Source organism: Musca vetustissima, unplaced genomic scaffold (assembly GCF_032173495.1).
Source record: "Musca vetustissima isolate MV318-11 ecotype Yass unplaced genomic scaffold, APGP_CSIRO_Mvet_v1 utg7405, whole genome shotgun sequence".
Lineage (NCBI taxonomy): Eukaryota > Metazoa > Arthropoda > Insecta > Diptera > Muscidae > Musca > Musca vetustissima.
Window position 1 is genome coordinate 7,453 of NW_026878494.1, and position 16,822 is coordinate 24,274.

Consider the following 16,822-nt stretch of genomic DNA (forward strand, 5'->3'; position numbering starts at 1 on the left):
AAATACCTTTTCTGTTTGGTTTTAGTCTCACTGTCACTTTTCGGCTTCGTTGACTTTTTCATATTGGCCAAGTGCTTAAATATCCGCATTGTATGATCCTCAGTATTTAGTTCGGGCATCATCAGTGTCAAAGGGGTTTTGCTGCTTTGGTTATCACGCGGTGTTGCCTCCTCATTGGAATTTATACTCTGCCATTCTAGGAGTTTTTGACTGCAGGCTCTGGAAATATAAGGGAATAAATATTGAATTACTTCTTTGAAGACAAACAAAAAAAAATTAAGCGGAGTGTATATTAAATTTGCATTCCGTTCGCAACATGCCGTAATGTTCGAAGGGAAAATCATGATAGAGATCGCAATATTTAAGATATATAGGTCGACCGCATTTTGGTATAATATGGGGTCTATAGCTGGTCGATATTTTGATGTCATCCTCTTCCGTCACGAAAGTACGATGTTGTTGTAGGAACTTTCCACATTTTATTCATATTTGTGTTCAGTTTATTCCAATTCGATGTTGTTTCCATGTTCAAAGGGGTTTCAATTTCAAATTCTGGAGATCGATGAGTAAGTTTAGCAGGGCAGTTGGAAAAATGCCGCATGTCGTGGAGTAGAGCAACATGTAGGGAATGTGTCTATTATCGTGCTGTAAATTTGGGCCCAATACAAATTGAAGAGGATGAACCATCCTGATCTTAATTGGACTAAAACTATTCTCGTTTGTTTCGGAAGCTGGTTGTTGTTGTTGTGGCAGCTGTGTATTTCTTCTTAATATCCTTAATCGGGTTCTGCTTGTAACTCCAAGTTCAGGATGGTTGCGACTTGTATCGGTTGTGTCCAAAGTGAAGATGGGGTTAGGTGAGAGTAGGTTTGGCTGGGCAGTTGAATAGGTGTAGCGTGTCATTTGGACCACTACCACATGTCGTGTAGATATTATCTACCTCGCCATCAATTCGTGCCCAATATGAATTGAGGCGACTACAACATCCTGCTCTTAATTGTGGCAAGACTACTCTTGTTTATCGAGGTACCCACTGTTCTTCTGCAACTATTTTGGGAAGGTGATCACCGAGGTTTGTATTCAAACGATAGTCTCGAATTGCTCCCTTTACTGCATCCGTGTGAATACGATTCAATCCTGCTTGATAGGCCTGTTGATCTAGAGGTTCCTCATGAAGATGATCCTTTCTGACATGCCTAGGTGGTGGGTGCCTATCCATTAGGTAACTATTTGGATGGCTACTTGTATAACACCCAAGCAGGTATTACATCGACAACATCTTGTTGTGTTGACACAGAGGAAGGATCTTCGTCTCCTCATGTAAGTGGTCTATTGGTGTATTGAGGAGACACCCTGTTGCAGTCCTCAGGGCTGCATTCTGGTAGGATTGAAGACTTTTCCACTGCGTTGCACTGATGTTAGCGAACCACACTGGCGCCGCATAGTTTACCACAGACCGGCCTATTGATGTGTATGTTGTTAACAAGTTTTTTTTTTGACAGCTCCCCAAGTGCTGCCGGCTAGCGACTTGAGAACCTTGTTTCTGCTCCTGATCTTAACGCAAATGCTGTGGCATACGCGGACTTATAAGTCATCCGGCTATCGAATGTGACCCCCAGAACCTTAGGGTAATTTGTGGACCCATCGACCTGCACATACAAAGATAGCTGCATCACTTCTGTCCATGTGGAAAACAGTTGACTTAGTGGCGGATATTTCCATATTCCTCGACCGGAAAAAGTCTGTAATATCCACGAGATAGTGGTTCAGCCTCTCGCAAATGTCATCAATTTTAGATCCTGATGTCATGATCCGACAATCATCTGCGTATGTTACTATCTTTATGCCGTCCGGTGGGCGTGGTATTCCAGAGAGGTAGAGGTTAAAAAGTTCCTGAGATATCACCCTTCCTTGGGGAACTCCTCCTCCGCCCCCTTATATGTATTTTAATGATCCAAGGCGCTGTACCCATCCAAGTTGCTGAAATTTGCTATTCCATGTTCTGATGTGTGCTATACTTCTCTGTAGAAAATTTTCAGGTATTTTCACGGTCTTCGACGCATTTTTCAACTGAAGTGGCTGTTATTTGACATTCCAGGATCTTTGAGGGTATTTTAAGGTCCCGGTCGCATTTTTCAACTAATGTGGCTGTTATTTGAGATTCCAGTTTCCTTGATGATAAAAAACATCTTGGCAAAGGCCCATGTTTTGGCATATCCCACCCCATTTTGGTCAGTAATTTTGCATTTCGTGTCCTAGGTTGAAAATTTATTGGCGCATCTTATAAATACGGGCCATATTTTATTGTAGCAGCACTATATACATGTCCCAACCTATTTTAAATATTTTCATGGCCCCAGACGCAAACGAAGTGGCTGTAATTTGACGTTCTAGTTCTTCCTGGGAACAAAATCTATTCACAAAGAATTTTCATTTTAAATCCTCTTATAACATCCCGTCCCATTTTCGGTGTACTGAAGGTCTTATTCGAATTTTCCTAACTGAGGGTCTGCATTTTTTGCATTTCGTCTTTTCAGAGGATAAAAACCTCCCTTGGCAGATAACAAACGATTTTAAGCCTTTTGAATGCACACACCTCGGTGAAGAGTATTCAAAAATCTGACCTTTGGGAACTTAATGAAGATATTACTTACGTCAAAAATGCTTCATTCTCCAAGCGCACAACATTCTTCGCACACTCCGCACGTTTGTGATCCACAGATTTTTTAGTTGGCGTTTTAAGCGGAGGCGGTGGCACCCAAGTCAAAGGTCTGCTGCGATCTACACCATAGGGACCATCTTCGGGTTGGATGCCTGTCCATATTTTCTTTTTCAAAGATAATTTAATTTCCAAGTCCTCCTTACTCAAGGGTTCCTTTTTGGCCATTGATCTGTAAAATTCAGACATTTTGTCAAACAAATTAAATTTAAAAATTTATATTTGAAAGAAATATTTTTTTCCAAACCTACTTCGTTTTAAAGACTGGTTTCGGTGAGTGTACCGCAGCCGGTGATTGTTGTCGTCGTGTCACATTCATTGAATACCATTGCGGTGTTATGGGTGTTTGTGGGGCAGTATTCAGATTATGCCAAGAACTGGTACGTCTTGCCGGTTCACCAATCATTGGAAGTTCCGCAGATTTTGGTGGTGCTGCAGAATATTTTTTGTGGGTATTGCTTGCGGGTTTTAATAGTATCTTTATTGGTGGATGTTTTGTTTTATTGGAAGGAGATGTTATAATCAACTCAGGTGGCATATTTCTCAGACCATCTCCTATTTCTTCAATGTAACGTCGTTGAAGTTCACTTTGCATTAGACCACGTCTTATGTGACGGGGTAATGTACTATAACATTGCACACCACCAGTGGCGGCGGTGGCATCCATTACATATTCATCATCTGTTGAGAATACTAAATCAGAACCTGGATCGGTGGTGGGTAAATCCAATAGTAGACGTTCTTCTTTTTTCCTTCGATGTAACGATTTGCAACGCATTTTTACTTTGTGGGGCTGTAAGTAGAAAAAAATCAATTTTGATTAAGTTTTACCATGATTTATAGGTCATGGTGAGAATTGGGAAAACAAATTTAATCCAAAAAAGTAACTCCTTCGAGCCGGATTTGAACCAGCGACCTATGGATATCTATGTTTATCGCTTGCAGCGCTCTCTACAGTCCACCGCTCTACCAACTGAGCTATCGAAGGTTATGAGATTTCCGTTTTCGTAAAACGCAACAAGACAAATACCGTTATCAGATGTGTTATTTTTGGGTCTTGAGAATCTCAAAGCATATCAAAAGTTTATAATATTGATAATATTTTTAAAAGTCCAAAATATTTAATTTTAGATTTTATTTTATTTTTTTATTTTATCTTTATAAGAGGTCATGGTATAATAATAGAAGGTAACAGCAAGTGTTGTTGTACAAAAAACGATACAACAACCACATGGAAATTTGTTGTTGTAAGTTCTACTAGTGTCAACTCATTTGACAGAAAAATGTAAACAAACAAACAAATTATCATCAAATTATTTTTATTTTGAAAATGAAATATTTTCGAATCCTCAAAATAAAAATTGAAAAACATGAATGAAAATGTATCAAATTTATATTTCTATCGCTTCCACATCTTTCCTATAATTGAGCCATTGCCATATATATGTGTAACACATATGAAAGTGCTGGGATTAGCGATTTATTCCTTGAAGAAAGATTTGCTTCCTCAAACTTTCCCAGCAGGCAGATTGAGTAAATTGAATACAAGAGCACATTTTATAAAGAACAATTTCAAATTGTATGCGTTCCCAATTTTCCTGTTGGGTGATTTTTAAAAACATAATTTGTCAAATTCATATTGACACTAGTATTACGTTGGAATCAAATCAGCTGGGATTTGCTGTTACCTTTTATAATTGTACCATGATAAGAGGTAAAGAAGCTCCACTGATGCCTAATTAAAAAATGTATTTTATGTTCGTTTGTATATTTTCTGTATACAATTGAAGAAAAATATACTTAAAATAGAGTTAAGCCCGAACCAAACTACTAGAAAAATCAGACAATATCGATATTTTGTTTGCCAACATTTCATTAATCCACTGTATCAGAGCCCAGGATATACCTGTAATTTCGAGAGCAGAATGGTTAGATTCGAGCTCATTCAATTGATAAGAAATCAGAAAGCTTAGCCAAACCTAGAGATTAGAAGGACTAAAAGCTGTTTATCGTCCATACGGTTTTTAATGAACTAATTAGATCTGTTATCTTCTTCGGTTTGGAGTCTACGAACATCGTATTTGAGTTTCATATAACTGGGACGGAGTTAGTACACGCGTCATCTACTCATTTCCATCTAATCACCGGTCATTCGAGATTCATTGGATACATTTCAAAAGACAAGAACTTTACCAACGACTATTACAAAGCGTTATAAGTTGCCCACGCATGCCACACCTCTTTGCGATAAGACTAGGAGCAGGAACAAGATTCTCAAGTCGCTAGCCGGCAGCATTTCGGGAGCTGACAAAGAAACCTTGTTAACGACATACAGAACAATAGACCGGTCTGTGGTAAACAATGTGGCGCCAGTGTGATCCGCTAACGTTAGTGCAACGCAATGGAAAAATCTTCATTCCTGCCAGAATGTCGTCCTGAGAACTGCAACTGAATGTCACCTCAAGACTCCGATAGACCACTTACATGATGAGACGAAGGTGCTTCCTGTGCGTCAAAACAACAAAATGATGTCAATGCAATACCTACTTGCTTGGGTGTTATAGAGAAGTAGCCATCCAAATCGTTACCTAATGGATAGGCACCCACCACCTAAGCATGTCAGGAAAGGAGCCTTTAGATCAACAAGGCCTTTTAAGCAGAATTGAGTAGTATTCACATGGATGCAGTTGAGGAAGAATATCGTGTGAATACAATCCTCGGTGATCACCCGCCTACGATAGCTTCAGAAGCGCATCGACAAACCAGAGTGGTCTTGGCACAATTGAGATCTGGATGGTGTAGCCGCCTCAATTCATATTGAACACGAATGACCGCGCCAATAATATCTGCCCTGCATGTGTTAATGGTACACATTCTGCCCAGCCAAACCCACTCATCTAACACCATCTTCACTTTGGACACAACTGATACAGGTCGCAGCCTTTTTAAACTTGGAGTTAGAAGCAGAACCAGATTAAGGAGAAATACACAGCAGTACAAGCTGCTACAACAACAACGCATCGTAATTCCCTATTATATTCCCTACTTCATTAAAAGACCAGATTTAATACGAATATTGACACTTCATGGCAATTCCTTGAAGACACTTTACAGACAACAATGTGAAATCGTTGACGAAATTTTCACACAAGTGTCGCAGTATTCATGCACGACAACTTGGGCGACAGGGTAAGCGATATTGTCGTTGACGACAACTTCGGCGACTAAACTCCCTACTTTTCGTTAACGACAGATTCACTTACCATGTCGTTTGTATACCTATTGTCATCAATCCTACCCTATTTAAAATTCAAATAAAAATATATGTAGGGGAGAGGGGGGCACCTTTGAACACTTTTTTCTTTCAAGCCTTACAAAATTTTTTATTTTATAATTTTTGGTTTCTTATAAATTTTAACTAATAGTTACATATGTAACCTTTAAAATGAATATACATATGACATACTTTAAGCTTGATAAATATATTTTATTACTGTTTTAATGGACGAAGTCAAAGGGTTAGCATTTTGAAATGACATGGTTTTTAGGGGGTTTATGTTCAAATATGTATGTATTTTATTCATACATATCAGAAATGCATTTATTCATTAAAAAATATATAAAAAAATTTCCAAATTTAAAAAATTTAGATCAAAATTTATTAAAACATAAAGTGACTTAAAACAAAAATTAATATGGTGAAAAATACAGTTAATTTCGTCATCTTATTAGCCCATTTGAAATTTTAACAAAATAAACTCCTTCGAGCCGGATTTGAACCAGCGACCTATGGATATCTACTTTTCAAATTTGCATTGTCTACAGTCCACCGCTCTACCAACTGAGCTATCGAAGGTTAAGTAAGTGTGGTGGCAAAGTTGCCATGTGTAGACATGTTCCCCACTAATGATTTGTACTAAAAAAACTTACAATAAATTTTACACCTAAGTTTCTATGGTGAAATATGCATTCAACCACCATTTGAAACCGTTAACACTATTTTGCTGCGGTGAATTTTAAACCGTTGTACTTCACATCAATATTCATTACAGTACTACATGTTCATTTGCCTCGTGGTTGACATAACCTTCGATAGCTCAGTTGGTAGAGCGGTGGACTGTAGAAAATGCAAATTTGAAAAGTAGATATCCATAGGTCGCTGGTTCAAATCCGGCTCGAAGGAGTTACTTTTTAATTGAAACATTTTTATTAAATTATATTAATTTTTTATACCATTGAAATAAAGTAGTCTAGTGTTTTGGCCCAAAAAAAGAGGTTTTAATAGAAAAAAGTAAATTTTAATAAAAAAATCATTTGAACGGAAGAAATGGCATACTTGTTTTATAGAATTTCAATTACCATCGAAGTTTATAATATTACGTTTCACAAAATTTATTTTTAAATATTCCACTTTTTTAGATTTAATTCCACCTTTTTTATTTTGCTCGACCATGAAATATAGTTACACTATGGACTTAAAAAAAAAGTCGCTCCTTCGAGCCGGATTTGAACCAGCGACCTATGGATGTCTATGTTTATCGCTTACAATGCTCTCTACAGTCCACCGCTCTACCAACTGAGCTATCGAAGGTTATATGCGACCATTCTCAACATATGTGGCCCATTTATTTTGTTTCTATGAAATGTTTTAAAAAATCTGAAAATTATACATATTTTTTCAAACGCATAAGAAATAATTTTCAAAACTTGAAAATCAGAAAAAACAGAGAAATATCCGAATCAAGTATTATTTTTCAAAATTGACCTGACCAGCCAACATTAATATATTTCTGGCATTTTTGACATAAAAAAAAAACAATTTACGTCACTATTTCCTCCACCACAAAGTGGACATGAAAAAAAAACACTGAAATCTATCGGGATTTGAATATGCAGGCTATGCCATGGTAAATTGCTGCCAGGAAACAGAACAGGTATTTAGGTTGGACCTTCAATATACCGAAAATAACCTTTGCCAATTGTATTTGCCAATTAGGAGCATCATTAATGGGGACTATACCTTAATATGGACCGAGAATTACAGATAATTCGGTAGAAAATTTGTCTAAAATATTCAAAATCCTGTTAGTCCAAATCCAAGTTAGTGCTCGAATTACTTCCGTATTAACCGCATTCTCCTTTTTTGGTGCACTTGGGCTGCCTCCTGTTCTCGGAATTTAAAAGAATGATTTTTGGGAGAAAAGATAATTTGTAGAATAGAGACGCATCACAGAATATCAGGGATATTTTGAAGAACATAATTTATTTGAACATTTCTATGGGCACCGTATCGACATGTCGGACCACATAGTCTTGCTTTCAGTTTGACATATCTATGGAAAAGATATCGTATCTCCACAATTTTTGTTCTTTAAGAAGTATATTCATAAACTACCTGCTACAGAAAAAGCCAAAAAAAAAAAAAAAAAAAAAAAAATTGACCAGTGAGCGGAGCATTATAGTCGGACGGAGCCGACCATATGATACCCTACACAACTTCCACGAAAATCTAACTTTCTGTGGCCCTAATTCTGAGCTACGTTAATATTTCGCGATATTTACAACCTTTTCAGTAAAGCTTTTCTAAGTACTTGTCCAGATTTCCTTCAACGTGTGTTGTGATGTTCGACTTTCAATTGTGGCCTATAGATCGATTCGAAAAAAACACAACTCGGCAGTACAAAATGAAAAAATTCGCTGTTGCAAACATAAATTTACTGCGAAAAAATTCATTTCCGCCGCCCCCCTGCGTACGTCCCTGAAAACAGGCATGATTTTTCTTTGGCCCGATCTCTTTCTCTTTGTAAAAATTCGCGATGTTTGGGCCATAATTGTGGCCTCTGGAGCGACCAGAAAATCAGACAAAAATTAAGTTGTTGGTCCATTTCATCCCCTAAATATTAACTGATCTTTACCAAAAACAATAGGGGTCTTCATTGGCCAGAACCCATCCTACATGCAAATTTTCGTGAAGATTGGCCCATAACTGTGGCCTGTATCGTGTTTACAATTTATAATGGACAGACGGACGGACGGACACACATGTCTATATCGACTCAGCTAGTCGAGATATGACGATCTGTATACTTAAAGGTGAGCCTAGGATCAATATTTCGCGGCGTTACAAACTTTTGGGGCTGCACAAAGCTATAATACCCTGACAACATAGTTGTGTTGGATATAAAAAATTAGACCACGGTATGACGATTTATTTCGCAATGGGTAGGTACATAAAATACCACTTTTAGGGTTACAATGGACTCTTATATGCCATTTCGAACACATACTACCCTAGGAGTAGTAGCATAGTGAGCATTTTAAAGCTCTATCTTTAATATTGCGAACTCTAACGTCAATTCCACGGCAAGACGTGGATGGCTAAATCGACATGGAATGCTATTCTGATTATGAGGTCTACAACCAATATTTCTAAGAGTTGCAAAAGGAATGCCAGATTTAATATATGATACACCTTTTTGTCAATAGGTAAATTATTGTACGACAAATTACTGTTGAAAATACGGGCCAGGTCTTAAAAATACAGTACAATCTCGATAATTCGGAACTCTTTGCGTATTCAATAATTCGGATTGTTTGACACTATTTGATTCTAAAATTCGGACTGTTCGGATTTAAACCAATTTAAAATCTTTGATGATCGGGAAAATTTGGCAATAGATCGGATTACAGTACTTACAATTGTTCTGGGCCTTTAAATGTGAGCTAATGATCATTTTTATTAAGAATCATTTATAAAATTCTATAACTAAATTCCTCCAAATACCGAACATTGGTAGAATACTGGCTAAGTCAATAGGAGTGCATATTGCCTTGTGGTATGTTGGTAGATACTCCATCTGTCAATTCGGTTAAATAAAATATTTAAACTACAATCGATATCTCTTATAACGCCGATTAAGTGTCCTGTGAATTTCAAGACTTTTGGAGACTAGCTTAAATCTTTTATAAAAAACTCTGTTTTTTAAATACGATTTCGAATGTACTTCAAATCGAACCGTATATTAGATTTATTAAAACCGGAAAACACTTCACTGAATGAAGGGTTCATATTCATTGATTAAAATTAGTGGTTATATGGAAGATACCAACAAGTTGTTTTTATTTGAGACTACCTGAGCTCAATTTCAATTTAGTGAGCTCAATGCAGATGAAAATCTTTTATAATGTATACATTTATAAAAAGTTTTTTATTCATTATAATTTTCGATTTTCGAATATTAAATAATATTTAGAGCATTTAAAAAATACAACCATGGAATTTTTCCATATATGGTATTGTTGACATAACCTTCGATAGCTCAGTTGGTAGAGCGGTGGACTGTAGAAAATGCAAATCGAAAAGTAGATATCCATAGGTCGCTGGTTCAAATCCGGCTCGAAGGAGTACTTTTTTACAAAATAATTTGTTATTATTATTTTAATATTTTTTTTCATTCGCATACAAATAAAAAATATTAATTCATGTTTTTATTTTTTCTATTTTGCAGGTATGTTACCAAACTTAGTAATCTAGAGCGATTTAATTGAGACACTGCACTTGTATTAATTTTATTGAACAAAACTCAATTTCGAAAGGTACGTAATAAAACCGTATATTAATATAAATAAAACATTCTACGCGACGATTATATGTATCAGTTCAAACGTAACATAAATTTACTAGAAAATTTAAATTGTTATTAAATTTCAAATAATAAACAACAAGTATACCAAACCCGACGGATGAAAAACTTTCCCACTACCATTATATTGACCATAGTACTTGATGGTGATTACCAAGAAAATCTACCACTCACATTTCACCACGTATGTACTAAACATCGCATCATGATTAACAATTCACAATAACATTTAATACACACACCTCTAATATTGACAACAACCACTTGGTGGTTAGTGTCGCGGCTAATAAGAAAATCCACCTTTCTACCATGAGTGTTGAAATCATTATCTCACTAATACCCTCTCATACAACTGCCATATTTGCCACACAATTTGTATAACCTTCGATAGCTCAGTTGGTAGAGCGGTGGACTGTAGGGAATGCAAATTTGAATGTAGATATCCATAGGTCGCTGGTTCAAATCCGGCTCGAAGGAGTAACTTTTTTTAATATTTTTTCATTGCTTTCTTTTAAATTAACTGTTTAAAGTGTATGATGAAATATATATATATATATATATATTGTAAAACCACATAGAAGAAATGTGAAATTTCGGTTCTCAATAAGAACTGAATACAATTCAAATTTCAAAAATGATGATATGAATCAATTTCACTTGAATGACGTTGTCAAACTAATTAGTTATGTTCAGTAGAGCTCACACTACTAAATGTAGATCTATGGTCTATTTTATACATTGCTACTATGAGTTGAGGGTTAGAATAGCTCCACATTTTAGTATCATCTGATTTAAAGTCTTTTAAGGGTTTCAATCACAGTTTCCAATAAAATTAGGTGTATTTGACGTTCGGGGATTTAGTAGGTAAAATATTTTTAAGTTAATTTTTTCTCTGCATTTGACAACGGCATTGCCCAGTAAATGGAGGGAAGATATATCATGTTTGACTGGGCTTTAAAAAAATTATACAGACAGACAACGATCGAGGAATCCATGAGCAGCAAGTAACAATTTTCATTATAATATTCTTGCCACACGAAAATTAGAGTTTAGAATTCAAGAGTGACCATGTATTTCATAGATACCGACTTATAGTAATCGAGATTGGTCATTCTACAACTAGAAAAATCACAAAAAATTGAACAGAAAAGAGAATTAAATAAAGCGTTTAACTAAAATAGGGGTCTCATTTACTTTTTTTATGAATTTTAAAAATGTTAACACTTTGGAGTGAAATGGGTGAAATCATCATTAGGAGTGGACAGATAGTTTACATTTAGAAGGAGTAAAAAGAAATAAGAAATTACAGACCCTTTTTTGAAAATACGTTCGTGATGGCTATGTCAAAATATTTACTTATATGCAATAGTATTCCGAGGTCTATCAATATACTTAAAATTAAGCGGGGAACATAAGTGGGGATTATGTTATAATAAAAGTGCTAAAAGGTTCAAAATATGAAAAAATGACGGTTAAAAAAAAATTGGCTTTATTGAAACATTTCCTAAAATAAATTTTTCAACTATCAAGAACCCTGAATGCGTAATTACAGCCACTTTGATTGGAAAATCCTGCAAATTTAGAAGGGTCCTCATGAAAGGTCTTTTATCTATGGAAGGTTTGTATTTGTGGAAGGCCTCGTGAATCGGCGTTTCATTATCTATGGAGGGCCAAACGAAGGGTTGTTTATAGTTGGGCCACTTATCTATAAAATACCCTGTGTAGGGTCTTATTTTTATACAAGATATCATATAGTGGACCCAATAAGAGGCAGAGGACTCTTTATGGGTCTTTATGGGAAGACCTTAAAAAGGTGCCTTATATAATATCTCTTAAGAGTTTTGTATTTATAGAATACCTCTTCAAGGGTCTTCTAGCTATACGAGGTCTAATATATTTATATTTCTCACATTTTCATAGCCAAGTTTGTCATTTCTAGCATAAATTTACTTTGCACGTTTTGACGTACCACCATGTGTTGTTTACTATGTGACCAATGTCTGCCGTGCAAAAACGGCAGCTGTTCCACAGAACATTGATGCCGACCGCGAAGGTAGGGGCCTCGGACGAAGTGACCAAATAAATTTTTGGTTCACCTATAATGTGTCCAACGTCACAAAGGACATTTTCTGCGGAAGTGTACGACCAATTTCTGAGGTGCAGACCAATGTCTGAGGTGCAAAAACGGCAGCTGTTCCACAGAACATTGATGCCGACCGCGAAGGTAGGGCCCTCGGACGAAGTGACCAAATAAATTTTTGGTTCCCCTATAATGTGTCCAACGTCACAAAGGACATTTCTGCCGAAGAGTACGACTTCACTTCAGACTTAAATTATATCGGCCTAAGTCAAGAGAACATCCCAACCGACATATGGGACCCTAAATACGGTCTAGAGAATGTTGATGTCACTGTCATAAGCACCTTACTCCCTAGTAAAGAGGAACTGTTAAGAATGTCCGTTTATGAAATTGGCTCTCCAAAGTGGAAACTGCTCGATGTGCGTCAACTTTAGCCGACAATCGGATGATTCTCAGGCAGACGGCCACTGAGGGAAAAATAATCAATAGTAGGGTTTTTAAAGATATTTTTGTAACGGACGGTATTATAGCTTTGTGCAGCCCCAAGAGTTTGTAACGCCGCGAAATATTGGTCCTGGACCCACCTTTAAGTATACCGATCGCCATATCTCGACCAGCTGAATCGATCTAGACATGTGTGTCCGTTCGTCCGTCCGTCAGTCCATTATAATTTGTAAATACGATACAGGCCACAGTTATGGACTAATCTTCACGAAATTTTGCATGTAGGATGAGTTCGGAAAAGATCGGTAAATATTTAGGGGATGAAATGGACCAAATACTAACTTTTTGTCGGTTTTTCTGATCGCTCCAGAGGCCGCAATTATGTCCCGAACATCGTGAAATTTTACATGGGGAAGGGGATCGAGCCAAAGAATTTAGCGGGTCAAAGGGACCCTCACTTTTGTGTGAAAAATTACAAAATTTATATTCTATGGCGTATATATTTACTTTTGAAGGACATATACCCGAGAAGTTGATCAAATATCCAAGAGGAGTGGTTGGCCTTTAAATTGATACCAATTATATTGTTGTATGTACTCGGATGTGGGAGTTACACTTAAATATTTACAGGTGCTTACGTATTCATATAAGTTAATGTTAGAAGTTAAAGTTTATTTCACACTGCTATGGTGTTTCTTTATTTTGTTACTAACATTTATGTTGCGGTGCTATGCACCTCTCTTTGTTGGATTTACAATTATGATTAACTTCAACTTAAAACTAATATTATACTGCAGCCTGGTCGTGCTCGTTATTACGCTGAGTCATCACTTGCGGTGCGCTGGTATTAGTGCGCGTGTTTGTGGCGGATGACTGCCCTGGTGTCATATTCCTGTTGATTTGTCGGACTGCTTGCGCAGCATAATGATGGGAATGTTTACTAGTTGGTTTGCATATTTAGTTTGATGTTTATTAGGGTGAGCCGTTAACTCCTCCCTCTCGAATTATCAAGCGTCTCGATTGATGTGTTTAGAAATATGGCAGATTATAAAGACTGCCGCGTTGATTCAAGTTAATATTGTGGTTTGCTAGTTGTTTTGTTTTGATAACAGATTCTGTTGTGCCGGCTGCCAATTGGCTTTCTGACACAGTCATTTCTATTTGAGGTCTAGACATTCCTTCATGTGGGGTCATTTTTATAATTTTCATACTAGTTTTGCGCCTTTGCCTCATTTTTACTGCCATCAGGAGGATGACCAATGCTAATATGAGACTGATGTTAAAACATAAACTGGTCTTGAATTCAGTATTTAGACGCTCGATTCTTTTATTACTTTTCACGTGTAACGTTTTTAGTAGTTGTAGAGATAGTATTTCTTCGGTGTAGTTGTTTCTAGCTGAGTGTTTTAGTAGCGCAGGCAACGGTTTGGAGTAAGCAGCTTCTTCGACGGTGAAATTTTTGTTGCCTATCCTAATTGTAGAATTACTAAATCTTATTAAATAAGTTCCTGTTACATTTTTTTCGTTTCCATTTATGACAATATTTTCTTTTATGTTATTTATCAAAATTAATCCAGGTTCTATTTCCTCTAAATTATTAATGTGATCTGCATTTACTATTGAACAATTATGTGGGATATTAGTTACTAATTTAGGAATACATGTATTGTTTGTTATATTGGCTACATTAGATTCTAGACATAATTCAATACCATTTATTTTTTGACAAGGACTTTTAATTCCAAATGTTGCTCTTTCACATTTTACAATTTTCTTATAATCAAGATTTAAAACAGTATTTTGATTTTTTACAGGTCTTATGGTTATGACATTACAAATTTCTTTTACAGTTTTGGGAATGCTTATAATGTTAATTATATTAGTACTATTGTTTACAATTTTTATTCGTGCGAAATTTAAAGCTTGTTCAATGTTTTGAAACGGGATTTCATCTTGATTAAACATTTCTTCTATTTTTCTAATTTCTATTTCCGATAAAATAAATGTGTTTACAATGTTGGATTTTGTTAAATGAATGGCCGAATTAATATTCGTTACTTCCTCCTTTAAAATTTCAACTTTGTACTTTGCCTGCAATATGAGGGTATTACGGAAGTCCTCACTAGTCTTTAAAATTTTTGAAATACTATTTGTCGCATTCGTTATCTCCTGCATTCTTTCTATTAGATCTCTGTTGATTATTAGCTGGTTATTGCTGTTGTCTGTTAACTTTCTGATATGACTCTTATGTTTGTATTTTTCCTATTCCACTCTCTTCCCTGATTGAGTCAGGACAGTGGAAACCCGGTAAATAAGTAAGTCCTGATTCTCCTTTGAGTCAGGACAGTTGAGTGCCTATTCTCCTTTACAACTTCGTTTAGATAGTTTGGTTCCTAATCTCTTGTTCTGTTTGACAAATATTTTCTGACCTTCTTGATATTCTTTTGGTTCTTCCCTAACACGATTATGATTTGCCAAATCATTTTCCTGTTTCCTCAAGAGTCTTTCGTAGTTGTTAAGGCGAGTCCTTTCGTAGTCCTCTGGTCCAAAGGTCGTCGGTCGTCCAAAAAATAGATCTACGGGTTTCTTTCCAATTGACGAATGTATTGTGTGATTGTACTTGTTAACGCTATCTTGCAATAGCTCCTCAAAAGAGTAATCGGGTCGCTCACACTTACTGCAACGCATAATTTCCGATAAGGTCGAATGGAATCTCTCTATTTGCCCATTAACCTCGCTCTTATAAGGCGGTGCCGTAAAAATTTCCATGCCAAGTTCGTCTTCCAACATAAACCGAATGGTCTGAGAATTGAAAGATCGCTCGTTATCAAATACAATTGACTTCGGGACCCCAAAGTAGAAAATTATTTCTCTCAATGGTTTCCTAATGTCTTCAATGCCTTTGCCATTTATCATTCTGATTACTGCGAATTTTGTAAATTTGTCTATTGCGGTTAAAACTCGAAACTTGTCTGTAGAGAAGATATCTATGTGGATTGTATGCCCAGGATAAGTTGGCATAGGTGTCTTATTAAGTTTGGGAGCGTTCGGATATCGCTCATCTTTATTTTCTTTACATACTTTACAGACATTGATCACATTCTTTATTTTCCTAGTCATAGAAGGGAAGTAATAGCTCTCTAAAATTTGTCTCCTATTCTCGGCATTATTCCTATGTGCTCTGTTGTGAGTCTCAATAATGATTTGTTTTTGTCTCTCCTCATCAGTAACATCTTCAACCATTATTCGAGCGAATCGTACTTTAATGTTTCTGAAGTGATGAGGGTACAGTGCTTGAATCATAAGCATAACTGGCTCTGAGGTCTTGATGCCGTTGACTACTGTAGGATTTAAGTATCTCTTTAATATGACTTTCAGATCTGATTCCGCTAGACTGGTTTCTTTAATGATATGTCTATGGTAGGAGGGAAATACAATGTTAAATTCATATGAGGAAGCTGATGATTCCTCAATAATGATCTGATTTTTGAAGGTATTTATTGGCACCTCAGCGGAAGGAATTAGGTCTTCCGATGACTCCTCGGCACTGTGAACCGTGGGCGTTAGGGAGTTAACATCTGTCACTGGTGGTCTCGATAGCGCGTCCGCGACTACATTCGTGCTACCTGGTTTATAAATTAACTCGTAATTATATTCTTCTAACTGTGCCTTCCACTTCTTCATCTTCACATTTGTGTTCTTGTTGCTTAGCGCAAATGTCAAAGGTTGATGGTCGGTAAATATCTTTATGCTTCTTGCTCCATACAAGTAACAATTCAATTCCTTTAAAGCCCAAATTATCGCCAGCATTTCTTTCTCATTTGTAGCATATTCCTCTTCTGCCCTACTGAGAGTTCTAGAAAGGTATGTGATAGGTCTATTGCCTTGAGATAAAACTGCTCCTAAAGCGTATTTCGAGGCGTCAGTAGTGAGTTC

General features: G+C 36.4%; 1 protein-coding gene and 6 non-coding genes across 7 annotated transcripts; 3 read left to right on the forward strand and 4 right to left on the reverse strand.

The window, feature by feature from the left end:
• Positions 1 to 2,650: 2,650 nt before the first annotated feature.
• Positions 2,651 to 3,512, reverse strand: LOC133323245 (uncharacterized; the record flags this gene model as incomplete). Its single annotated transcript, XM_061532199.1, has 2 exons — positions 2,651 to 2,891; positions 2,971 to 3,512. Coding segments are annotated over 2 exons (783 nt in total), but the record flags the coding sequence as incomplete, so codon positions are not given.
• Positions 3,513 to 3,607: 95 nt separating this feature from the next.
• Positions 3,608 to 3,707, reverse strand: Trnay-gua (transfer RNA tyrosine (anticodon GUA)). The gene is made up of 2 exons: positions 3,671 to 3,707; positions 3,608 to 3,643 (listed from the first exon to the last, which is right to left on the reverse strand). It is a non-coding gene; the product is annotated as a tRNA-Tyr (tRNA).
• A 2,771-nt stretch (positions 3,708 to 6,478) lies between these two features.
• Trnay-gua (transfer RNA tyrosine (anticodon GUA)) lies at positions 6,479 to 6,575 on the reverse strand. The gene is made up of 2 exons: positions 6,539 to 6,575; positions 6,479 to 6,514 (listed from the first exon to the last, which is right to left on the reverse strand). It is a non-coding gene; the product is annotated as a tRNA-Tyr (tRNA).
• Positions 6,576 to 6,805: 230 nt separating this feature from the next.
• Trnay-gua (transfer RNA tyrosine (anticodon GUA)) lies at positions 6,806 to 6,902 on the forward strand. The gene is made up of 2 exons: positions 6,806 to 6,842; positions 6,867 to 6,902. It is a non-coding gene; the product is annotated as a tRNA-Tyr (tRNA).
• Positions 6,903 to 7,210: 308 nt separating this feature from the next.
• Trnay-gua (transfer RNA tyrosine (anticodon GUA)) lies at positions 7,211 to 7,310 on the reverse strand. Its single transcript has 2 exons — positions 7,274 to 7,310; positions 7,211 to 7,246 (listed from the first exon to the last, which is right to left on the reverse strand). It is a non-coding gene; the product is annotated as a tRNA-Tyr (tRNA).
• A 2,717-nt stretch (positions 7,311 to 10,027) lies between these two features.
• Positions 10,028 to 10,123, forward strand: Trnay-gua (transfer RNA tyrosine (anticodon GUA)). Its single transcript has 2 exons — positions 10,028 to 10,064; positions 10,088 to 10,123. It is a non-coding gene; the product is annotated as a tRNA-Tyr (tRNA).
• Positions 10,124 to 10,743: 620 nt separating this feature from the next.
• On the forward strand, positions 10,744 to 10,839 carry Trnay-gua (transfer RNA tyrosine (anticodon GUA)). The gene is made up of 2 exons: positions 10,744 to 10,780; positions 10,804 to 10,839. It is a non-coding gene; the product is annotated as a tRNA-Tyr (tRNA).
• Positions 10,840 to 16,822: the final 5,983 nt, after the last annotated feature.